We start from the raw sequence: 26,685 nt of genomic DNA, 5'->3' as shown, positions 1-26,685 counted from the left end.
CTTAGTCATGAAAACCAATGCAAAGAATTCATTTAGTTCCTCTACAATGACCTATCATCCTTGAGTGCTCCTTTAGCATCTCAATTGTCCAGTGGCCCCAAAGTTTAATTAGCAGGCTTCCTGCTTCTGATGTTCTTAAAAACATTTTGCTATTGCTTTTTGAATTTTTGGCTAGCTGTTTTTCAAATTCTTTTTTGGCCTTCTTAATTATATTCTTACACTTCATGTCAGAGTTTATGCTCCTTTCCAGTCTCCTTACTAGGATTTAACTTCCATTTTTAAAACAATGCCTTTTTCATCTCTCACTGCTTCTTTTACTTAGTTAAGCCAAGCCACAGCAGGGATGTTAAATTCCGATTAATCAGCTAATCGAGTAGCTGATGGAAATTCCATCGACTATTCAACTAATCAAGGGGTAGGGTAGCACGCTCACTATCCTGGCTGCACCTTTGCCTTTTAAATGTAGTAAAAGCCCCGTGGTGCTCTTGCTACATTTAAAAGGCAGAGGCATAGCAGGGAACCCAGGGCCTCCTGCCGGGTCCCAACTGCATCTCCACAGAGAGGCGAGAGGGAAAGCAGAGGTGCAGCAGGGAACCCAGAGCGAATGGGCCTGAAAAAGTCCTTGCTCACGCAGGGCCCTGACTGCTGTGCCTCTGCCTGTGAAGTGTACCACAAGCCCCATGGGGCTTCAGTGCCCATTCACGCAGTTTTCCCATTCCGCCTCTCCTCCTCCCCCCACACCTCTCCCCACAGAGATGGTGATGGGGAAGAACCAGCTTTTAAGCTGGCTCCCCCCAGCATCAGCTCCTGCTCCCGCCCCCCTTCTGCCTCTGATACAGAGGCAGCGGGGGGCAGGGGGGATGGGGCGAATAGTAACTCAATTGCCTGATAAGCCAATGGTTATCGGGTAGTTGACTAGTTGCTCCCTAAGCCATAGTAGCACTTATTTATTATCTTACTGTGTTTTTTAACTTGGGATATATATTTAAGTTGGGCCTCTATTATGGTGTCTTTGAAAAGTTTCCAGGCAGCTTGCAGGGATTTTACTTTTTGCACTGTACCTTTTAATTTCTATTTAACTAACCTCCTCATTTTTGTGTAGTTCCTCTTTCTGAAATTAAATGCCTCAGTGCTGAGCTGCCATGGTGTTTTTCACACCACAGGGCTGTTACATTTTATTATATTATGGTCACTATTTCCACAGTCTAGCTATATTCTTGGACCAGATCCTGTGCTCCACTTCAGACCAAATCAAGAACTGCCTCTCCTCTTGACAGTTCCAGAACCAGCTGCTCCAAGAAGCAGTCATTTAAGGGGTCAAGAAACTTTCTCTCTGCATCCCATTTAAAGTGACACGAACCCAATCAACATGGGGATAGTTGAAATCCCTCATTATTATTATTGAGTTTTATATTTTGATAGCCTCTCTAATTTCCCTCAGCATTTCAGTCACAGTCATTATCCTGATCAGGTGGTTGGTAATCTATCCCCACTACTATATTATATATTGAAACTATACTGGCATAAGTAAATAGAGTTATGATTCCATTTTATACTTTCATTTCTTTTGTATACTCTTTTCTCCCGTAACATCTTAACCACTATTTGTCTCTGAAAAAAGGACTGCGTACCACAGTGCAATAAGACAGAACATCTAAATAACACTGTCTTTAATTAAATACATAACCAAATATTATTACTGCAGATTTTCACATTTAGTGAAGAGTTTTATCTACACCTTCCACAATCAGTTGCTACAACACAAACATTTGTTACAAGTGCAGCTTCCATTTACAAGCGTTGATTCCTAATCTCTGGGTGCTTTGAACACTTTTGTTACGAAGAACTCAAAACAAAACATATCTGCGCTAACTTGTCACAATTTTTCTTTAAAAGCAAATGTTAAAATTCTTCATCATAAGATTCAGTCATCATTTACAGAGGCAAATATACATATACAGAGTCAGAGATTAAAGCTAACAAACCATTAAGGAATGACAACTCTGGATTTGAACTCATTCCAGGGAGTTAATGCCACTATGAAGCCCTTCACTGCATATATCATTAGCTATGTAGAAAGTAGGTCAGTTTCCATATCTGGTAAGCCTCTGCTTACCCTGACATATGCCTTCAAACAGACACTATAAAAGTCTTGAAACACATAATACTCCTCAAAAACAAATGTTAAGGTACTAAATATGACTGGTTTCTATGAATAAAGAGACTATGTAGGAACAAATTTGTTAATTTTCTTATATTTAACATGTTCAGAAATAGCATGTTCAAGTAAAATCTTCCCATGTAAAAAATGCTTCCCATTAATAAGAATACTATGCTACAAAACTATATTGGATATGACTGACCACTTGCCATAAAACCTAGAAAAAAAAAATCTATTTCAGAATTAGTTTAAAATAGCAAAAATAAAAGCAATTTTTGATGCAGAGCAAAATAGAGAACAGAGTCAAAAGCAGTCACACACCACAATAAACTGGTTATTCTGTTGAGAACAAAAGACAGACCCAAACAAATACATAATTATGCATTTCCAATTGTTTCTTGGTTAGTTTGTTTCTGCCAAAGGTTAGAATTATACCTGAATCTTCAGCCATTGCATTAGTATCCTTTATCCATGGATAAAATAAATATACTTGAGTCCAAAAATCAACATCCAAGGCGAAACAAGGAACAAGTTACCCTCGTTCTAGTCTTGAGAGGGTGGCAAAAAAAAAGTTTAATAAAGCTAGCTCAGCTAGTATCTGAAACTAAACCAGACTGCAAACTCTTCTCACAAGCTATTTTTAGAGCAACCGTCTTGACAAGCTACAGGCTTTTAAATACTCATATGGAAATCCACTGCTGACGACAATCAAATTTACCCCCTCCCCTTCACAAGGCATTCTGGATAGTTGGTCCTGTCTCCTCTCTTTAATCCCTGAACTCCAAACATGCCAGGGGAATGAAATAAACTGTGCTGCTGTATTTTTTGTAGTAAGTCATGCCTCAGTGCCTAGGTTATAAGGGCATTAACTCCAGCAGCATAAATTAAAATGAAAGTCTGGACCTAGAGTTTGTCTACGTAGCATTTTTAAAGCTAGACTTTACTCAGGAAACTTGCTTTGTGTTGACAAATACACAGTAAACTTTTTCCTAATATCCTGGGTCAATTTGATACCTATTACTTTCTACAGTCATGATAAAACACAAACAACTCCAAATGAAAATTCTCTTGAAATTAGGGATGTGAATGGTTAACCTTAATAGGTGAGTCTTACCAGTTCTGGTTAACGGGTGGGGCTGGAGCAGCTCCCTGTTCATCCCGAGCAGAGAGCTGCTCCAACCCAGTGAGCAGCCCATGCCCATGACTGGTCCTGCCTGGCCTGGCCATGCCAGATAGGTGGTGTTCCAGCCCAGCATGAGCAGTCCCTGCTCTTAACAGCAGGGGAGGGGGCCACTCCAGCCTGGCCATGGTGGGGGAAGCGGGGGAAGGGGGAAGACATGCTCCAGCACTCCCCACCCCTTTAATCAGTCAACAGCTTAAACATTATGTTTAACTGGTTAACCATATTAAACAGGATTTTACATCCTTACTTGTAAATAAGTAAGACTCCTGCTCTACAAAGAGCCTGCAGGAGTTAGTTCATATATATTCTGCGTAACTTCCAGATCTATTCCCTCCCTTCATCTCTAACATTCTTAACTTTGTTTAGGGCTACTGGTCATTTTATATTAGCAAAAAGGAATAGAGAGAGACTTCTCAAACCAAAATGACAAACTCAACAGCATGAATACAAAAAATGTACTTAAAATTAGCATTTTTCTACAAAACTCATTGATTTTACCAATAGTAGCCACATCGTTGCTCTAGAACAGTAGGGCTATGTCTACACTTGCTGCTTCTTGTGCGAGTAATATGCAAACGAGGCTAAGCGTAGAATATCGGCGAGCCTCATTTGCATACCTAATGAGCCACCATTTTTTTCCAGAAGAGGCTCTTGTGCAAGAAGGAGCGTCTACACTGCCCCTTCTTGCGCAAGAAAAACCCTCTTGCGCAGTGCTGTTACACCTATTACTTTTCAGGAAGAACGGCACTGCGCAAGAGGGTTTTTCTTGCGCAAGAAGCGGCAGTGTAGTCGCTCCTTCTTGCGCAAGAGCCTCTTCTGAAAAAAAAAATGGTGTCTCATTAGGTATGCCAATAAGGCTTGGTGATATTCCACGCTTAGCCTCATTTGCATATTACTCTCGCAAGAAGCCACTAGTGTAGACATAGCCTAGTTGTCATAGTGAGTTCCAGGTGGTCAGTGGCTTCAGCTCATTCTCCTCCCCCCAACCCCGACTGGGAGGGTACCCAATAGGATGAAAAAAGCCCCAACCTTCCCTGCCAGACCCAGCTCCCCACTCACATCTGCCCCTGGTGCCCCCAAGAGTTGCCCGTTCCCTGCCCACCACTGCTGGGCAGCATAGGAACCCCACGCAGAGCTGGAACACACGTCCCTGTGGCACTGAGGCTCCCAGCATGCCACTGCAGCTCTTGGCAGCTGCCACTGCACAAGACTGACAGATGGGATCTGGGGTGTCTGATGCTGGGGGATATGAAGGTGCCAGGTCCAAGGAAACAAGAAGGTGGAGGAGACAATGGTGAAGCTGGGGGAGTGTGATGAGGCAGTGGAGGGCCTGGGGTAGGAGGAGCAATGGGGTGGGAATCAGGGGCAGGGAAACCGAGGGCCCGGGTGAGGAGGCAATGGGGGAATTAGAGACTATGGTGTGATGGGGTCAGGCTCAGAGATTGTAGAACTTGAGAGCACATGGTAACATGTGACCCCTTCCACAAGCAAGGCTGTGCAAAGAGCAGACCCCGGGGACTGCCCACAACTTGACCCATACCAAGGAGCAGGGCACAAACCGATGGTCAGAGCACAAGCCCTGGACCAATGCAGGGGGTGGAGCGAGGCCTGGCCTGCTCTCAGGGAGTACATGGATGCCCAGGTCAGTCCATTTCTCTGAAATCACCCCCTTTTGTAACAAGCTAGACAACTTCACCTCCCCCTCTCCCACATGGGGACAGAACATCAACCTCTTTGACATCCCGTGAGATAACTGAGGTCAGCATCAACCAACAGTTCCTCCTGAAACCACTGAATGACTCAGCATCTCAGCACTGAGCAAGGGATCCCTGCCTAAACAGCTCCCCTACCCTTCCTCAGGGCCAGCTGCTTCTCCGTACCAGGTGAGAGATCACTGTATTACCATCCCTAGTGTCAATGCTGCACAGTCCCTAGCTGTCTCGTACCCTGTGAAGCGTTCCTGAGAGTCCTGCTGTGGGGGGGGTGCTGGGAGCCAACATCTCTGGCTGGGTAAACGAACTGGACAGTCATGGGACTGGGGAGCCTAAGGACTCTTTGCTGGCCAGGAGGGAGCTAAGCTCCCTCCCCTCCCCCATCCTCTTGGGGCACAGCAGCACAGTGACATACTGTCTAGCTTACTCCACTGTACCAGGGTACGAAGCCAGGTAAGCATCTCCCTCTCATGCCCAGACACCTGCACTCCAATCCCCCACACTCATTCCCCTCCCCCCGCCAAGACCCCATACCCACAGCTTGCTCCTTAACCATCCCTTGCTCCTGCAACCTCTTTCTTGGCCTGCCTCTGCACCCTACCTTGCTCCTGTACTTCCCCCCGACCAAACAACTACCCCCACCCTGCTCCTGCACCCTCCCTCGCTCTTGCTCCCTTCCCTCCAGCCAGATACCCTACTCCCAGCCTGCTTGTGCACCCTCCCACCCCCTTCTGTACCCCCATCCCTATCCCACTTGTTGGCAGCCCTGTCCACCACACTGAACCCCTCATTTTTTGTCCCACTAACTCTGGAACCCCAAGAAAGTTTAAATCTGGTCTGTGGGAAGCCCTGAATCTCAGTCCTCCCTGTCCCTTCCCCTCACTCCGTGGGGCTGGAGCATAAGAGGAGTGAGGTGTCTCAGTTGGGGCCACGTCAGTGAGAGTTGGAGGTTTTTAGCGTCTCACTTGCGTGGTCCCAACTGATTTTTTCTATGGATCAGTAGCCCCCAACCCCCAAAAAGGTACCCCACCCCTGTCATAAATAAAGAAAACATTGATACCTTGTGTGTTGGACACATTAATATTTTACTTGAGTATGTTAATGTTACCCAAATATGGCCACAAAAGGCTTTTCTTGTAACCACAACCTCCTGGGCAGAGATTGGGGCAGGGGGAGAGGGGAACAAGAAGTGGAGTCACAAACACTAGAGGAGCCTGCAGCTAGTGAAAGTTCCCCACCTGCCCAGGGTTTGTGGGGTTCAGGCCTCGGGCTTTAGCTCTTGGGTTGAGGGTTCCATCCTCCAGTTGTGTTCTGGCACCAGCCCAAGGCTCATCACCCCAGTGCCTCTCCTAGCCCCTACTGACTCCCTACCCACCTCCTCATCCACGGCTTACCATGGTTGAATAAGTATGTTACAAATACCACTTTAGGCACAGACACGGACACTATTTTAATAGAAACAGACTGACTAACTTGCAAGTCATTTTTTAAAAAGCAAGCAAAAAAACAAAAAAATAAGTACAGTAAACTTCCGATAATCTGGCACCTTTAGGACCCAGGGGGTGCCAGATTATCAGATATGCCAGACTATCGGAGGGGGGGGGGGCTATGAGTAGTCTGGGTTGGGGTGGGGGGATGCCACCCCAGACCCCTCATAGCCCCCCTTCCGATAGTCCGGCTCTGCCCCAGGCGTCCCTGATTCAGCCGCTGCTGGTCAGCTTCAGTAGCGGCTGAATCGGGGACTCCTGCAGCAGAGCAGCTGGAGTGCTGCCTGGTTGGTCTGGTAGCGCCGACCCTTGGCGCGACGAGACCAACCCGGCAGCACCCCAGCTGCTCTTGGGGACGCCTGGGGCAGAGCAGCTCTTCAGCCCTGTGGGACCAACCCGGCAGCACCCCAGCTGCTCTGTCCCAGGTGTATCCAAGTCGGCTGCTGCTGAAACTGATCAGGGGCTGATTTCAGGAAGCCGTGGCAGAGCTGCTCTGCCTCGGGCTTCCTGGTCCCGCAGCCCCGAGGGGCAGCGCTACGGGACCTACCCGGCAGCACTCCAGCTGCTCTGCCTCCGGCTTCCCCGATTCAGCCGCTGGTCAGTTTTACTGTCTGTCTCAGTGCAAGCTGGTTGCCGTTGCTGTGTCCCTTTAAAAATGCAGAGGGGCCACATGAGGGTTGTCCTGAGACCTGGTTGGGGATCAGAGAATGAGCCAGCATCTTTGCACACCAGCTCCTCTCTGTCCCTTTTAGAGTGCAGAGTGGCAGCCTGGAGTTGTGCTCAGACGTAGCCTGAGCAAGAAGTGGCACTTAAACCCTTTCTTAACAACTAGCCAACATCCTTAGAGCCACAGTGGAGGTTGCTCCTGAACCTGGCATGAGCCAGGACTGAGCTGGGCTTACTCAGTCCCAGCTCATCCCAGGTCTAGCAGCCTCTGTTCGCAGCCAGCCCCAGACACCACAAATAGAAGCTGCTCTGGCAGCAGCCCCTGTTCACAGTGGCTGGCTGCAAACAGTCTGCTCCAGCAGCAGCGCCTGTCTACAGCTAGTCCTGCTCACTGTGAACAGTGGCTGCTGCTGTGGACAGAGGAACCTCCCTCCCCGCTCCCACTCCTGCAAACAGGGGCTGCTGCCAGAGCAGCCTCTCCTGCCCTCCCCCCGGCACTGCTGCCTCTAATAGAGGAAGCAGCGCAGGAGCGGTGGTAAGCGGCACTGCAGAAACAGTGTTGGGGGGAAACCAGCTTTTAAGCTGGCTCCCACCATCACCAGCTCCTGCTTCCCCCCGGCTTGCTGCCTCTGATATAGAAGCAGCAAAGGGTGGGGGGTGCTAATAGTCAGCTCAACTACTCTTTTACATCCCTCCCTTTGTGTTCAACGGAAGGGGTGTGTCTAGAGTACATCCCTCTGTCAGCAAAGAGATGTAAATGAAACACTTCAAAAGTGCAAATGAAGCTGCGATTTAAATATCCCACGCTTCATTTGCATAATCATGTAATGACGCAATTTTGAAACTGAAATTGCAGTCTAGATACGGTTCTTTCAAAAACAGGTCGAGGTTTACAGGATCTTTCCAAAAAGCGCCCTGTTTTCAAAAGAACCGCATCTAGACTGCTGTTTCAATTTCAAAAATAGCATCATTATGTGATTATGCAAATGAAGCACAGGATATTTAAATCCCAGCTTCATTTGCAATTTCGAAGTGCTTCATTTACATCGCTCTGCCGACAGAGGGATATAGTCTAGACGTAGCCTAGACTAGGCGAGTAGATTACATTATTTGTCGAGCCCTGGAAGTAAGTATCCTTAATAGATAAATTAGAAGTCTAACTCTGGCCTCTAACACTATTTAGGCATTTTAACTTTTAGAACACTTTTAACTCTTCACATCATCCATAATAGAACATGTAACACTTCTCTCCATCAGTCTTTAAGAATTCATTTAATAGCATTCAATTTCCATGAGCATATTTTTCCAAATACTGTTCACATCTTTTCATAGTATTAAGTATGGGAAATAAAATGGTATCAAACTAGTTGGGGATGAGTAATCATGCCAATTTTGAATGATTTAAGTTCTGGTTAACTTAATTCTTTTCTTCTCCCTTAAAGCAATCAACATCCTATATTTTAAAAAGAACACTTTGTTTATACAGTAAAACAGTAGCTCATTTCACTCAACAACATTCTTAGTGTTTGGTATTAAACTTTTTCATAAATAGATATAAACCTGCAACAGCACTATGCAGTAGTAGGCAAGTTATAATATGTACCAAGGCACAGGTTAGGATCTCTTGTGAACATTAAAAATATGAACAAAAACTGTACAAAAGTTACAGTCTGTAGAAGTTCAGCATATGGGTACCTGATCATTTCATACTGGAATGTTTGCAAGAGAGTTCATACAGGTAATATTCACTTTTCATTTCAAAGTCACAAAAAATTCTACATGCAGGAAGACAGTCCATATGATGCAGTTAGAGCAGAAAGAAAAAAAACAAGTCAACCACTGCATGCTTTCCACACAAATTACCAGATTATGATCTTCATCAGGAAAGAACCAACTGAACAGAATCAGAACTTCACTGCATAAGATCTCTACAATGAAAAATCCAATAAAGGAATTAGCAAGGGCACTAAGCAGAGGTAACATGTTCCAATGCAGATTTTTAAAAATTGAAGTTTTTTAAAAGACTGAACTATTCTTTTAGTGACCATATGTACATCAAAGCTTTATTTTCAGTTTACAGAAACAGCGGACTTAAACTCACTTAAACTATCACTGCATAATATACAAGCAGTAGTCCTGTGGCACCTTTTACTACATAATACAGTAAAACTCCAGTTGTCCAGCATCCAGTGGTCCGGCACTCCTGATAGTCCGGCACCTCCTGGAACCCAGAAGCGCTCCAGGCAACCAGACAATTGGAGCTGCTCTGCCCCGGGCTTCCCCGAGTCAGCTGCTGCTGAAACTCACCAGTGGCTGACTCGGGGAAGCCCAGGGCAGAGCAGCTGGGGTGCTGCCGGGTTGGTTCCGCAACGCCGCTCCTTCCATCCCCCTCACCCCACCTTCAATAGTCCAGCATATCTGATAATCCGGCACCCCCAGGTCCTAAAGGTGCCGGGTTATCGGAAGTTTACTGTATACACTTACACAAGTTTGTCTTTATTGCAACAGTTGAATATCTGGGATTCTAAACTTTACTTGCTCAGATTTTCAAAGGCAGGCCTGTATTAGGGATGTACATGGTTAATCGGTTAACCAGTAGGGGGTTGGAGCAACTCACTGGCTCCCCAGGAGCGAGACTGCTACCAGGGAGACTTCTACTGTAGAGCCATACCTGGAGAACAGATACCAAGCATGAGAACATTTATTATGGCCCTTTACACACTAAAGCTGGACCTATAATTTAGTAGATAGGACAGAGTAAGCATAACCAATTACACAAATCAACATGCAGCAGCTTTTGTGTCTTTGTCCAATACAACTTTATATGTAAACATAGTATCCTACTTACCCTTACTCTGCAACACTTAAGTAACTCTTTCTGGCACACATAGGTAGTTAACATGCTGTCTCACAGCCGTAGAATACCCAAGAAATGTGGGTACTTCTCCATTATGGATTTCTTAGGGTATGTCTACACTGCACAACTTTTAGTCACTAAAAATCAGGCAGTGTAAACACCGCAGGTTGCCAGTACTGCAGACAAAAATCTTCCACCCGCTACCAGTGGCATTGAGCCATCTTTCCAACAAAGCACTAACACTTGCCTCAACAAAGCTTTTGTTGGGGGAGGGCATTACACACCTGTGAATGACAGAAGCTTTGTGACTCAGTTGCCATTGCTTATTTAAACCCATAATCCCGTGCCTTAGGAATCACACTGATCATTTTTTCTTCATTTTGTTCACAGTGACATTGCAGGATGACGGACATATTCACCTTATGCTGCTACCAGATACAAAGCCAGTCACTGAATAGATGTAATAGACAGGAGGAGTGCTCACCAGCATCTGGTGACTGAGGGGTTAAACTTAGGTAGCTAGCAAAAGTGTTAGCCAGGGGGCCGGGAGAACCCCCTCCTCTGAGCAGAATTAGACAAAGTGGTGGCAAAAATGTTTGAAACCATGGGAGTCCTGTTTGCTGGAAGATCTCACTTGTGACTGGTTAGTGTCAAAAGCCTGAGAAATTGTGAAGGGAGGGAGACAAACAGGAGATACAACTGTTTCATATTTTGGGCTACTTACAACAGAGTAATCCACTATCTACTCAAATAATGGCTGTATCTTGTTCAGTTCCCTGCTCAGCCATCACAAGTATTTATCATTAAATATTTATAACATTGGGGGATTGCTCTTAAGCATGCAACTGTATCAGTTTTGGTGGATTTTGTAGCTCTAGTACCCATTCTCTACTTCTGGATTGAGGTTAGGAGTCATTTTTATGTCTCACGGTGGAGCAAAGATTGAGCAAAGAGTATCTTTGCACTAGGCTGAAGAAATGTCTATTATACTGACATTTAAAAATTGGTTATTTTAACATGTATCTACATATAGTTCAGAAAGTTTGTGTGTCTGTGCATCTGTCTGTCCATCCAAGAACTCCTCTGGAATACTAAGAGCTAGGACTACCACATTCAGTATGCAATTTCCTCTTCTCATAATTTAAACCAAATTAATAGACACTACTTTACCAGTGGCTAGTAAAGTCACTGACTTTCAGAACCAAACAGACAGTGTCAGGATCAGCTAGACAAGTTACTTACAATCTTTGCAGACAAACTAGTTTAGAATAGGAATGTAAGTGTCTAGGCTTAGGCTTATCCAGTAATAAAGTCACTACTCAACTAGTCACTTCCCCCCTTCTCTTGCTGCCTCTGTATCAGAGGCACTGAGGGCGGAGGAGCAGGTGCAGGGGGAAGGCAACTTAGTCGGTTCCTCCCAGCACCATCTCCATGGGGGAACAGCAGGAGAAACAGCAAGAGCATGACCGAAGAAGTCCCCGCTCAAGCAGGGTCCTGCCTGCTGCACCTCTCCCTTTGAAATGTACAAGAGTCACCCGCAGCTCTTGTACATTTCAATGGGAGAGGCACAGCAGTCTGAACACCACTTGAGAGGGAACTGCTTCAGTCCCCACGCACATGGCTGTAGTAGCCCCTGTCTGCAAGGGGTCTGAATTCCACATGCATGGATTCCTTGCAGAACCCCTTGCTTTGAAATGTACAAGAGCCACTCTTGTACATTTCAATGACAGAGGCGAGCTCCCCCTTTATCAAATAATCCTGTAGTCAATAGAAATTCCATTGACTATTCAATTAGCCGATTAATTGAAATTCGACATCCCTAGTTTAGAATGACAATGTCCAAAATCAGAAGGCATATTTGGTGGTTTAAGACACCAAAAACCAAGTATTTCTATCAATTAGTAGTTAAAAATAGAACTAGAGGCCCACATTAAGTGTAGGGATGTTAACATATAGAAGACTACATGATTAACCAATAAGCATAGGCTTATTGGTTAATCCTGTTGTCATGGCTCCTTCCCCACTCTGTTATGATAAATGCAAAAGTGGGGGCCAGCAAGTGTACCCCGAAACCTTATCTACCAGGCTTTGTTATAAAACTTCCCCCAAAATCTTAAAGCCTAGATTTTGGGAATAAAACTTCCGCTGCCACCACCCAAGTATTAATAAAGAAATCAGGGGAAAGATCATTTGGGAAATCTCACCCCTAAAGTAAAAATCAGGGCACACAATTAACCGGTCCCAGGTTAATAAAAAGAAAAGAGAAAGAACTTTTATTATTACAACAATATTCCTGTTGCAAGCATAATGGAAAGGTAACAAAATATACTCAGAGAGAACTCCATGGGCCTAGAACTTAGTTACAAACAAAAGCCAAAACATCTTTTAAACAGTGCACAGACATCAGATTCCATAACCAAACCATAAAACAAGAAAACCTAACAGATTTATCTAAACTTTACCCTACTTACAGAAAGTGAACAACTGTGTTATTGGGGGGGGGGGGGGGAAGAGAGAGAGAGAGAGAGAGAGAGAGAGAAAGAGAGAGAGAGAGAGACAGACAGAGAGACAGAGACATGTGGAGGAACTCACAGAGACACGCAGAGGAACTCACACAGAGAGACCAAGGAGGGAAAAACCAAAATTCCTTTGTCCCAGTTTGAAATTCCTACCTACATTTCTACTGGCCACTCCACTAACTGGCTAGGTGTAGTTAATCCCTTGCTCCCCAGGCTGCTGGCTAACCCTCAATAATGACACTTGTCAACTACATGCATTCTCCATCCTCCCTCCCCCCGATACATAGGCAGCAAGGAGGGGGGAAGATGGGAGATGGAGCCCATGTGCAACTGGCTTTAAGATGGCTCCCCATGAGCACTGGTTCCACCTGTCCCCTCCCCCCGCACTCCTGCCTTTAAGAGAGGCAGCAGCATGGAGTGCAACCAAGTCAATACACATAGGGAGATGGCTTGCCACATGTGCCAGCTTCACTGACCAGCTTGCCCCCCACCTTGATGCCTCCTACAGAGGCCAGGGGGCAGGGAGGAAGGCAGGAGCTAGTACTAGGGGAGTGGCTTAAAAGCCAGCTCCCCCCAGCACCACCTCCACAGTGCAACCTGTTCCTCTCCCCCCGGACCGCTGCCTCTATGAGAGGCAGCAGCACAGTAGGGGTGTGTATGGACTACAGAGTTTTGTCGACAAAAGTGGACTTTTGTCGACAAAACTATACCTGTGTCTACACTACCGCTGAGTTCTGTCGACATAACGTCGACAGAACTCAGCAGTTTTGTCGACGCTGGTAAACCTCATTTTGCGAGGCATAACGCCTTTTGTCAACAGAGTTCTGTCGACAGAAGGTGTTATTGCATGTAGGGTTGTATCTAGACTACAGGGTTTATAGACAAAGCAGCTTGCTTTGTCGACAGAACTGAATGTGTCTAGACGCTCTTTGTCGATAGAAGTTTTGTCGACAGACACTGTCGACAAAACTTCTGTCGACAAAAGCCTGTAGTCTAGACGTACCCTAGGAGGGGAAGGGGAGGCTGCTACAAGGTAGCCTCTATCTACTGCAGGTGCAGGCTCAACATGGACAGCTGGGGGGGTGGGGCCTGAGTTCCCACAGACAGAGGCAGCAGCAAGAGGCAGCAGGCGGGAGCTGGTCTGCATGGAAAACAGTTTTTTAAACCGGCTTCCAATGCTTATTGGCTCCCTCCTGCCACCCCATACTTCTGCTTCTGATAGAGAGGCAACAACACAGGGTGGCAGGGGGCTCCCCAGGCCTCCAGGAGTGAGGCCAGGAGCACACTGGCTGCCAGCCCTGCCCCTGGAAACTATCAAATAGTCATATAACCTCTAAAATTTGATGCAGTTACACAACTATTCAATTACATGCCAACATCACTAATTAAATAGTGATTTGATCAGCCCCCCCAGCTAGTAGCTTGTTAATGCAGTATCCATCTCTTCATTTTCAAGTATCTGCAAAATTTAAAAACAGGTGTTTCAAAACTCCCATAATGCAGCTTGGTGTCAATAAGGGCCAAACTAACGAAGTACAAATAGTAGGTATTCTGTCATTGTAGTGAAATTGTACTAAGTGATCAAGTAAGATCCACACTTTTTTAGTAATTGCTATTGGAAATTGTGAAGAAAAGATTTTATCTTGATTTAAAAGTGAAATAAAAAACTGAACAGATTTAACTGAACAGTACAATTAATTCTGGCACATAATTTAGAAATGGGGTGAGGCACACTGGGCCATCAGCCCAGCCCTAACACTTACATAGCACTAACTTTAAGTAAGTCTTTACAAAGTTCTTTTAAAAAATTGCTACCTTCAAGAATTTATAAATCAAAAGAAGACCAAGGGAGGCATAGGAGACTGAAATAGAGCAAGAAAAAAAACCAGGAGATACAATAAAGTAGGTGTCAGGAGGGATTTCAAGAGAGAATGAGTGAGGATGCTGAATGATAAAGAGTGTGCCATTCCAGAAGCAGGAAGCAGTGAAAAAGCTATGCGATGAGATTAGGAAAAGAAGGTGAGCAAAGCACAGATGAGATCTGAGGGCTAAGATGTAGCCAGGGGCATAATGTAGACAAAACAGTGGAGAAGAGGACAAGGTGTTTGACACATGAGCAAGTCAAAACACTAGAAAAAAAAATCAGCTTCCTCAAAGACCTTGGAGGGAACAGGGAAGGGAGATGAGGCAACACAAAGATACAGGATTTGTCTACAGTTTTGTATATCTTTATTTTCAGTTTCAAACAGATAATTAAAGTAGTATATCATCCTAGTATGCATGCATATTAGTATTACTCCTGGAGGAATCCTCCACCAAAAACTTAAAAAAATTCTGCTCACAATATTTTCCAATTCTGCATATTTTATTGGCAAAAACCAAAATATAGTAACACCAGTTTTAATTATTTCAAATTCCTGTCAGCAAGTGTGCCTGTAACACTCCAGGCAACAAAAAAATATTCAAGAAATGGTTTTAGACAAGCAAATTCCTTACTAGATATGTTAATACAGAACACTGAATAACAATTCATTTAAACTACAGTACAATACTATATTTCCCATACTCTTCAGAAGCAGTGCAAATATAACAGAAGAGTTGAGGTAGAAGGAAGTAATTGCTGGAAAGGAGTCTAGATGTGAATTTGGATAGTTGTTGGGTATGGGTGAGGAAAGTATGGAACAGAGGGGTGTTGAGGTTTTTTTGAGGTGGCGAGGAGGGTATTATTCCCTCATTGAGCACCTCTGTCATTTCCAGGTTTCCTGTTATTGTTTCTCCCTTCTCACTGAGCAATGCGCCTACCTTGTCATTGGTCTTCCTCTTGCTTCTAATATATTTGTAGAATGTCTTCTTTATGTCTCTAGCTAGATAGAACTTGTTTTGTGCCTTTACCTTTCTAATCTTGCCCCTGCATGTGTGTGTTATTTGCTTATATTCATCCTTTGTAATTTGACCTAGTTTCCACTTTTTATATGACTCATTTTTTATTTTTAGTTCATGCAAGATCTCATGGTTAAGCCAAAGTGGTCTTTTGCCATACTTTCTATCTTTCCTACACAATGATATAGTTTTCTTCTGGGCCTTTAATAACGTCCCTTTGAAAAACTGCCAGTTCTCTTCAGTTGTTTTTCCTTTGTCTTGGTTCCCATGGGACCTTACCTACCAGCTCTGAGTTTGTTACCCCCATTAGCAACACAAAATCTAGCTATGGGCACTCTGCTAACCAGTTGGGCAGCATCTAAATTTCTCAAGTGGCCACACAAGTGCACAGTTTAGAGGGAACACTGTCTCTAGCCATTGTGAAAATTGAATTTTTATTGCTACCCTTTATCTAATATATAAAGGAGAATGTTTGTGTTCTAATAACTTGGACACTATAAGACCTACCGCAACCAAACTCACCCTGGGATAAAACCCTCTCCTGGAAGAAAGGTTAAGGTACTGTGGGAGGGAAGAGATGAGACCGACACCTCTCCCTGGGGCTGCACAGAGCTTGGTAGTGCGGGGAAAAAAACTGCCCTGCCATTTCTGGAAGCATGTGGAGGCCCCTCTTCAATAGTGCGATTGGCTCAGGGCCCGGCGGCCGACCAATGGGCGGGCGGGTTGCTGCCGGGACTCGCTGTAGGTGGAGGGGGCGGGACTGGTGTTACCGCTCATCTGCCACTTTCAAAAAATGCCTGGAAGGTGATGCATCGGGGACCCAGAAGTGAGAGCGGGGAATGAATGGGGTGGCTGGAGCGAGTGGGGAGAGGGCAGAATTGCGGGGGCTGGATCGTTGGGGAGTGGGCTGGTCCGGGGGGGCTGGACCGTTGGGAGCGAGTGGGGAGAGGGCAGGATTGTAGGAGGATGAAGGAAGTGGGGCTGGACAATCCTGCAGGGAGTGAGTGAGAAATGAAGCCCACAGGAAGAAAACAGAGACATAGTTTCTATTGTGACTTTCATATCTAAGTTTGCCAAGTCAAATAACTCTGATTCTCAACATAGCAATGCCTCTTTTTTGAGTCAGAGATTTTGCTTTATGCAGCAGTAGAAAAGCATGGGGGTCTGCCATAATGACCAGATGTCAGGCACTGGCAGCTGAGGTGTGGCAGGAGGCTGTCAGGACCAGCTTCTGTTTTTCTAAATTTTGTTCCTCCAGCTTCCCGGGCAATACCGGGTAAGTCCAGCTAGTTACCTATATTTTAACCAGTTACTGATGTATGACAGTATTCTGTAATACCTTGACCGCTTAGTTTCCTTAAAAGCATTGGATGAAGAATCTTATAGAAGTCTTTCTAAAAAGCCAAATCTGCTATATGAACTAGATCACCTTTGCCCACATTTGCTGACATTCAAAAAATTCTAATTAATTGTCGAGGCATAACTTTCCTTTACAAAAAGCCAGGATTATTTTTCCTCAATATCTTGTGTTCGGTGTCTCATCATTCTACTCTGTACTAGGATTTATACCAATTAGCCTGGTACGTAAGTCAGGCTCACCAGCCTCTAACAGCCAGGATTACCTCTGAAGCCCTTTTTTAAGAGTCAATATTACACAAGCTACCTTTCAGCAATAGTTACATACCACAAACAGTAGTTCTGCAATAAGAGATAAAATTAAAGAGACGGTAAAGGTCTCCAATCTTGCCTTTAAAGAAGTTTGCAGGAAACTACAGAAAAAGAAAAACAACAGAACTAATCACTCCACTAATCTGAAATAACTGGAGAATCCTCCTCTGATCTTGTAAGGACTATTGAAAGCCAGACTGAACATAAGTCTCTCTTGTCCAAGAACATCATTTGCTATGAGAAAGGGGAGCAACATATATCATAGCTCTTTGCCAACTGATGCTTGAATGTCTCCTCCATGCTTGTGAGGGGAAGGTTATCATAATCACCAAGTTATCAATCTCAGATGGACCGAAGTAGTAACAACCTAGAAAAGAGCTGAGTACAGAGTGAGCCAGGCCCTTTACTGGGCCAGCCATCAGTGCAGAACACTTTCCTGTTCATCGCAGCCTCCCACCAATATAGATATATCCCCTAGGATAGGACTGACATACCACCTCATCACCCTCCTCCATTAACCTCCCCACTAACCATCCATTAACCTCCCCACTAACAGCAGCCCCCAGAAATTTTCCAACAGGAAATCTCTGAGCTTATCTAGTATACGTAAACTGTAAGCAACTTGGTGCAGACATCAGATGCTGTCTTTTATTGTTTGGTTGGTAGTCCATAGCATAATGGAGTATCAGTCACTCATTGGGGAGTCTAGATTCTATGCATATAGATATTAAATCAAGTTTTATAAGAGAAATGTGAAGGACTTAGATGAGGGCAAAAGCAAGCCACCAACTGACATGGGTTAGAAAAATACTTCCTAGGTTATATTTAACTGACCAATAAGAAGGTTCTTGAACCTTTTTCCGAAAGCCAGTCTCAGACAATAAATGAAAATAAATAGAACATTGTTCTGATAAGGAGAGTTATAGTTATGATTCAGAGAGAACTGCAAATGTTTAATAAGGAGTTAGATTTTAGTGGGGGAGGGTGAATAAAAAAAGGCTACCCGCAAATTTGCAGAGATACATATATTAGGCCTGCTCTATCATATCACAAACCCTTGATATGCACATTCTAACATGCTGAAAACTCTAGTTTAGAATGTTAACCTTTATAGCCAATCTTCTCTTTCTAATCCATTTCACTACTAAAGTACATCTCTAATACAGAAGTTTTTATAACAAGCCATATCCAAATGAAAATGCCATAAATCTGATCCTAAATAGAGATGTTAAATTGTGATTATCTGAATAATCATGTCATTAATAAAATTCATATTGACTATATGATTAGTCGATAAGGACTGCTCTGCAGAGTCATAGCAGGGGTAGCGCCAGGAGCTGGCTCAAGCCAGGACTGAATGGTCCCGGCTCATGCAGGCTCTGGGAACCACCAGCATTGCAGCTCTGCATTTTAAATGTAGTAAGAGCCCAGCAGCTTGTTTGTACCAACTTTGAGGAAAAAACAGTTGCAGGAAAATCACCATAATTTCTCAATGTAAAGAACATAAGCATTCGATTACTTCATACTAATATCTAAAGATGTGAAGCAGTCAGTAATGACTTTCACATTCTAATGGCAATTACAAAATCTACACCAATGAAGAAACTCATGTGATGAATATCTTGTAAACCAAATCGACCTCAGATTAACGTGTACAAAACTTCTTCCCCTACTTGTCCTCTGCCCCATACCATGTAACTATCTTGCAAGGGTGACCAAACTGTGGCTTGCAAGCCACATGCGGCTGTTTTACCATTGAAGTGTATCTCACAGAGCCCGCCATGCCTCTCTCTATTCTCTACATACCAGTCGAGGAGAGGGAGGATGCTTGGAACCTCTACCTTGCAGCAGGGTAGTAGAGGAAGGGTCTTCTGTCCCACAGATAAGAGGGTCTTGGGTTCAGCCACGCAGGGCACACCCACTGGGGCTCAGGGCTTCCGCAAGAGCAGGGCTGAAGCCAAGACACTACATAGGTGTGCACCTGTTCTTGAATTTCTCAAGACTGTTGTATGCAACATAGACAGTCAGTAAGTTTGGCTACCCTCCCTATATTGCTTCACTACCCTTCATTTTAAGTTCCTTGGGGTAAATACTATGCCTCTTCCCAAAAAGCATCCTGTACAATGATGCTTTATACAAATGCTAAATAGTTAGATTTAAACCAGGAACTAATACACTTTACCCCTCTTCAAAGGGCATGTATTTCTCAATTGGTCCCTCTTGCAATGATAACTAAGTACAGTAAAACTCCAATTGTCCAGCATCCAGTGGTCCGGCACTCCTGATAGTCCGGCACCTACTGGAACCCGGAAATGTTCTTGCCAGCCAGACAACTGGAGCTGCCCAGAAGCAGCGGCAGAGAGGTGGTGAGAGGCAGGCAGCATTCCCCGCTGACCCCCGCCCGCCTTAAACAGCTGCCTGCCTCTTGCCCCTTCTCCGCCGCCGCCGCTTACAAGCCAGCAGCTGAGTTTTCCCGCTTGCAAGCCGGCTGCACGGGGCTTCCACTGCCTCCCCGCAATACGAGAGTTCACCCCTTGCTACGCCGTTTCCCCACCGACACCTCCCACCCGCCTTAAACAGCTGCCTGCCTCTTGCCTCCTCTCCACCGCCGCCACTCGCAAGCCAGCTGTGTGGGGCTTCCACCCCCTTCCTGCAACACAGCGGAGGGTTCGCCCCTCCCCGCACCGTTCCCTGCCAACCCCCCCACGCAGTGCAGGTCCTGAAAGACCCCGCCGAAGTACTTCCCGAAACTCCGGCATATCCGATAATCCAGCACCCCCTGGGTCTCAAGGGTGCCGGATTATCAGAAGTCTACTGTAATAGTTGGAAAGAAGACACTGTTTTGTTTAACTATAGTAACATAACTGATCTATTCTGTTTCAAGAGAAATTAAGCTCCAAAACTTTTACAGGTCAGATCTTCTGACTTCTGCTCCAATGCACTGAATTACATTGGTTAACACACGTGCAAGTTTTCTAGTGTGACTTTCCAGGAAGATCACCAATAACCGTAGATAAACTCCTATCTATGACAGAAAAAAAACCTACTTATGAATACATCAAAATTATGTTAAAAGATACTTTAACATCTACATTTTTCAGAATGGTAAAATTCTACTCACTTTATTCAGTTTCTGTAATCTTAAAAGTACATTATTTTTAAAAAGTCAATTCTATTTTTTAATTTCAACTTCAAAGTCTAAATTAATTTCAACTTTTGTATAACAATTTCAGAAACTCATTCTGTTTCAGATTTCATCTCCTACTTGTGAGACTAATGCCACAATGGGTCAGACCTTCATGACTAACGGATTGCTCAAATATCATGATATTCAATGCTATTGCAGTTCCTCCTGACTTCATTGACTCCAGCGTCCCTGGCCATGCATAGGTGTGAAGACAAGTCTTTCCTCATTAGTTTCTGAGAAAAAAGGATACCTGGAATCTTTCTTAGGTGATGCACACAAATCAGAGGACTCCGTCTTCGACACCCTCATGTTGCAAATGTAAAACTTATTTCCCCACTTCATCACATCTCTCTTTTCTGGGAGCTGGAGTGAAGAGCTCTTAGCCTATGCCTACAATATTACAGAAAGTAGATCTAAAGTACACAACTCCAACTACATGAATAACATTGCTGGAGACTTTAATTCAAGTTACCATGGAGTCTATGGAAGAAACTTCCCCATTGACTTACCGTAAGCCAACCTTCTGGGTCTACTATGAACCTAGCCTTATGCAGACACCCCTTCCTTACTTCTGTTTACACCAGTGTTTCCCAAATGGTGTTTCTGGGTTCCACGAAGTGAAAATAAGGGTTCCGCGAGAAAATTCCATTACAATAACGTTTTATGATTTTAAAAAATAATATGTGATTTTTGTTTTTAAATATGTGCAATTAAATTAAAGGTTGATCTCATGACCTTGTTAAGTAAGTATAATAATAAACAAATGCTAATTTGTGGTCTATTTTTTAGCAGCCTATATTAGACTGTTATTAGGGGTTCTACAAAATTCTTTAAATTTTAAAAGAGTTCCTTGGCCAAATAAAATATGGAAACACTAGTTTCCACCATTCACAACTGAAGGGGATCCTATGTAAGCATACGGGCCAAGTCTTTTTTAAAATAAAAGGACAGATTTTACAGAGGTCAACTGCACACATGATTAAGGATATGAATGTGTAAACGGTTACATGTAGCCTCCTCCCCCCACACTGTATCAGATGCAGAGGCAGCAGCGTGTGGGGAAGATGTGGCTCCGTGGGAGCCAGTATGCACAGGGAGCTGTCTTTCGCACACCAGCTCCTAGGGAGCTGCCCAACTCCCCTCCCTCCCCCCATGTGTAAATGTGTATCTGCTGAAATTTTCAGCAGGTAAACATTTACCTAAATAAATGCATTTTAACATCCCTAATAAATATTTGGGAAAAGTTCTTACTCATCATAGGTAAATATGATCAAGAGTTTCAGGCTTTTTTAACTTGAAATGTTAAAACAAATTTGGAAGGTGTATTGGAGTTCTCTATAGTAGCCCAGATTCTATACAGGATGCATTTTTAATGTCTTGTTTTTCAAAAGACGCATTTTACAGAATTTAAAACTGAAATAAGCTCTTTCCTGTTGCTGTATGATTATTATAATAAACACCCATAATTCCCAGATCAATTGTTCAAGAGAAATTTAAGGGGCATACCAGCTGTTAACCTAATTAAACACTGTATAACTGTAAAACTTGTCTCACCAACAAAAGTTGGCCCAATAAAAGATATTACCTCAACCACATTGTTTCTTTAGAGTCATTTGAAACCACTGTACTCAATTATCAAAATGATCAATAAGTACAATGCCATATGTATAAACCTCTGATAGAGCACTGTAAGTTCTACTAGTACTATGCACATGGCTGAGATCACGTGATCAACCTTGTATCTATGCTAGTAGTGATAAATAAAACTGAAAAATTAGAAGTCCACAGAGCTAACAATGTATAGGCACAAAGCGTGCTCACCGTAAAGCTAACGAGATCAGCTCTTTACAACCTGTACAGTTATATAACTACCAGAAAGGCATTAATATACTTTCACCTGACATGTATTTTCCTCCCAGAAGTTTACTTTGTTTTATGTGAGTTTACTGTAAAAAATTATTAATTCTATTGTTAGTTTTGTTAACCCAGTTTCAAGTTGCTCATGTCTTACTTTCTGAAAATAAATCTTCCTTTATATCTGCACTTTCTAATTTACAGCTAATTAAAAAGCCTTCAGATTACTAGAGATAAAAACTTGACAGTTACGGTAACAAAAGAATATTTTGACATCAGTATTTTATACATGGTGGTATCAAGTCACTAAAAGCAGTCTTATTTTAAAAATATGCCAAAGTGCACTTTTTCACTCACTGCAACGCTCACTGTAAAGTTCTTTGCAAAAAGCAGCCTGCTTTTTATTCAGGAATTTAAGACACTCCTAGACTTGATTGTCTAAGACTTCTAAGTTTAAAATTACTGGGCTAAGCACACCTAGTAATACATGCAGCTCTACTCATGATTAATCCTCTGCAATGAGGAATTCCTCTGTTTGCTCAGCTACACGCTAAGCTTCTCCTCCACTTCAAACTCGAGCAAAAAGGGGAATAAATGAAATCTGAGTAACAGATTTAAACCATCTGTTCCGACCTCCCTTCCCTCCAAGCGCTGAGCTGACACGTAAACACATGGAGGAGGCTGAAGGTGACCAGGCAGTCAGAGGGAGGCAGATACACGCGCACAAACCCCGCCGGCGCTTTCCCGCACCCACCCGCCGCTTTCACCTCCTGCCCCCCGGGACTCCCGCACGAGCCCAGCGTGCAGCGAGGCCCGGCCACCGGAGCCAGACACTCAAGAGAGCGGCAACTTCGAAAACGCAGCGAGCGGCGCCCACAGTCCCGCGGGGCCCCAACATCCCCGCCCCGCCCACTCCCCGCGGGGCACCAGGGGCCGAGGCTGCTGCAGGCTCGACGGGCCCCCGCCGCCGGGCACTCGGGGAGCGGCATCCCCTTGCCCGGCGCACCCCGCCTGCGCTCCCAGGAGCCGCCCCGTCCCGCGGCTCTGCCCCCACAGCCTGCTGCTCAAGCCCAGCCCCGGCGCGGGACACGGGGCGGGGCTGCCGCGGCCGGGCGGGCGGCACTGACCTCTCCTGGGCCCCTGACTGGGGCTGCTGCCGCCACCGGTGCCTTTGGAGCTCTTGCGCGGAGCCATGTCACCGTCTGTCAGGTAGCGGAGGGGACTGCGCGCGCTCGCGAGGGGAGGAGCCGCTACCCGCCCAACCGACCCTACGTGAGCGGCGGGGCTGAGGCCAAAGGACCCACCCCCTTCGGAAGCCGATTGAGAGCCACCTCCACCAATCGCAGCGCTCTCGCCGGAAGGGGGCGGGGCATCGTGTGCGTTCTATTGGTACGGACAAAAGGATTGGGTGGGATGCGTTGCGCTTCTTTCTCCGTGCCGAAACCGGGCGCTTGGAACGTGGCAACATGGGAGCGCTCTCGCGAGGATTCAGCTTCCAACCCAGCAGGAGCGGCGCGCGCTGCCCCTGAGCGAGGGGCGCCCGTGGGCGGGGCGGCTTGGCCGAGTGTGGGGTAGCCAGGCTTCAGCTGCGTTGCTGAGTGAGCCGCCGTGCCTCAGTTTCCCTACCTCTAGTAACCAGTCCCAGGGGTGCTCAGTTAGCTGGGGTAAGGACGCTTGTGTTGGTGACACAGGAGCTATTGCAATTGGCTAATGCTGCTGTGCACCCACGGGAGGTGTACGCGGCAGGGCACGACCCAGGCAAGACACCTTACCTCAACCTAACTTTGGTAAAGGACCTGCAGGGCTACATCTACACTGGCAGCTTCTTGTGCAAAAACTCTTCCAGAAAAGAGCATCTACACTGGCATGTGCGTTTGTGTAAGAGCATCCATGCCAGTGTAGATGCTCTCTTGCACAAGAAAGCTCTGATGGCCATTTTAACCACAGAAATTCATGTTGCCTGTCTACACTGGCCTCTTCTGGAAGAGCTCTTGCGCAAGAGAGCTTATTCCTTAGCGGGAGCATGATAGTTCTTGCGCAAGAAGGCCTGATTTTATACATGAGAACGTCGATTTACTTGCGCAAGAACACATGGCCAGTGTAGATAGGCAGCAAGTTTTTGCGCAAGAGTAGCCGCTTTGGCACAAGATCGTGCCAGTGTAGACGCAGCCTTACATTTTGCTTTTGCCCATGTAACTGCCCCCCAAGCCTGACTGAATAGCCTCAACTCCACAGGCGGCATGGAGTCAAGGGCAATGTGCATAGGCTGAGGCAGAATCATTGTATGTGTTGCAGGCCAGTACGGCGGGAGGGGGGATTGAAAGATTGCAAAAGCAGCCCCCATGGTCCACCAAGTAAGCATGCTCCAGCCAGTTAGAGGAAGGCAGGAGCAAGGTAGGAGCAGCGTGCTGCTAGATCCTCCCTCCCCATGCTCTGGCAGGTCTGGAGAAGGCTGGGGCTGATTTCTCTGCTTACTTGGGGGAGTGTGGTGGTGCATTCACACCTTTGTGTTCCACGTTTACAAAAAAAAGCACTCCCACCCCCACAGAAATTCCTGCGTAGGGGCCTTGTTTGTAGTTCTAGGCTATAACCTGGGTGGGGCAAGCAGGGGGCTCAGCCACTGGCAATGTAAATAGGAATATGGGGAAGGAAAATGGTGGGAAACTAGCATAGGGACTGGCTCCACCTGTAATTTGGGGGTAATCAACCATTCCTTTCCAGCCCTGCCCCCACTTCATCCCTTCCTCTAAAATAGCACCTCTTCTCCAACTATGTCCTGCCCCCATTGCACCCTTCCTAAGCATCTGTCCCACTGCAGCAGCCGCTGTGTTCTGGCAGGTAGGAAGGAGGTGGAAGAGTTGGTCAGCAGAGCCACTGGGTGGGTTACTATAGATGAAAGGAAGAGACAGAAGGCAGGAGCAAGGCTGCCAGCAGGTACTGAGCACTGGCCAATTTTTCCCCAGGGGTGCTCCAGCCCCATAGAACCCATGGAGTCTATGGTAGGAGGTGCAAATATGCTTGCTGGCTCCAGTTGCAAAGATGCATAGGTAGGGTTTTGCTTACATTGACTTACTGGCTTTCATGAACTTCCTTACAAATAATACAAGTGTGCCTGGGGAGACATGCACCCCAAGAAAAGTGTAGTTATGCACAAGCAATATAATTACTGTGACAGTTATCCAACATTATGTGCATAGAAAATAATGTGTAATTTCTAATTTAAAAGAAGAAAAGGTTGGATATCTATCCAGTTGCACAATGTTAGTATATAATAAATTATACAGAAATTTTCTTCAGTAAATCTCAAAGCATCAATATCCTCATTTTACAAATAGGGAAACTGACAGAGGTCTGATTTGCCTAAGGTCACGATAGGCCAGTAACCGAGCTTGGAATAGAACTCCTGAATTTCAGTTCAGTGCTAGCCCTTACATCACATTTTTCTGATTACATTGGTGCCAATTCTGTCAGCTGGGCTAACAGGAAGAAAAATGGCTGCTCAGCATCCACCGGGATAATCAGCTATGACAGCCACAAATCCACTCATGTGCCTGCTGGGCTCCCTCAGTCTTTCCCCTGAGCAGCAGGATTAGTTGTGTCCAGCCAATCAGCTATAGTGTGTAGTCAGTGAACAGCTGCTGTGCAGGGAGCCAGCACATGAGATCTTTTGCAGCCTGTCTCCCACTACTGTATTGGCAAAAGTGGTCTCTTTCCAGGGCTGAAGGAGCAGGAGCCCTTCAGCTACTCCTCCATTTTTCAGCTGTGGTAGGAAACTCAGGAACTGCTGCTCCCTGCTGTCACTGAAGAAACCTGAAACCCTTAGCTGTGAGCTGATCAAAAAGTTGCTTTGGCTGATGGGGCTTTTCTGGAGGAGCCGGATCAGTAGCTTCTCCTTCCCCTAGGCTCTGAGCTGTGAGAAATGTGAATTCCCCTGGCAGGGCTGCTGTTGCTCTGTGCCTGGGACCAGGATGGGAGAGCTCTCTTCATTGTTCTGTCCATTCTCTCCCCTTCTCAGGCAGAGGGAGTCTTTTAATGAGGTTCTCAAATTTCCCCTCAGGCTAGGAGACTGAGTGCCTATGCACCTTAGGGTAGTAGTCTACACTACCAAGTTTTGTTGCCACAAAACTTATGTAAACACCCAGAAGTCAACAAAATAAAAATCGACAGATTCACACTTGCTCCCTCTGTCCACAGATCATGTCCACATTGGAGGCACCATCATTGGCATTGTGAACAATGCATAGTGAGTATATACCCCACAATCAGGGGATGGGGATGGAAATGTGTGTCTGAGAGGGTCAGGGCATGGCACTAGACATGTTTGCGTGAGGGGCTCAGGGCAGGTGGCTGGAGGCGTATGGGGTAGAAGTCAGAGTAGGTGGCTGGAATGAGTGTGTGCAGGATGGGAGGCTCAGGGCTGAGGCACCCCCAACCAGCCACTTTCTTACTAGTGCACCGGCTTACTTTCACCTTTGTTCACAATGCAGAGCTGTGTTAGCTGGAAATATGGG

General features: G+C 45.4%; 1 protein-coding gene across 12 annotated transcripts in view; it reads right to left on the bottom strand.

Annotated features, from left to right (window-relative positions):
- The window catches only part of ASPH (aspartate beta-hydroxylase), a 188,147-nt gene extending 164,651 nt beyond the window's left edge, over window positions 1-23,496 (bottom strand). For 2 of the 12 annotated variants that reach the window (XM_075920638.1, XM_075920631.1), the window contains exon 1: window positions 23,302-23,491. In XM_075920638.1, coding sequence (XP_075776753.1) covers window positions 23,302-23,368 — 67 coding nt within the window. In that variant the 5' untranslated portion in view covers window positions 23,369-23,491. Of the gene's footprint in view, window positions 1-2,596; window positions 3,286-23,301 lie in introns of those variants that run through there. The other 10 variants (XM_075920639.1, XM_075920632.1, XM_075920630.1 and 7 more) reach the window with 10 other exon arrangements.
- Window positions 23,497-26,685: the final 3,189 nt, after the last annotated feature.

The sequence above is a fragment of the Pelodiscus sinensis genome, chromosome 2, assembly GCF_049634645.1.
Source record: "Pelodiscus sinensis isolate JC-2024 chromosome 2, ASM4963464v1, whole genome shotgun sequence".
Classification (NCBI taxonomy): domain Eukaryota; kingdom Metazoa; phylum Chordata; order Testudines; family Trionychidae; genus Pelodiscus; species Pelodiscus sinensis.
The sequence above is the reverse complement of the archived record's forward strand: the minus strand, read 5'-3'. Positions and strand labels throughout refer to the sequence as shown.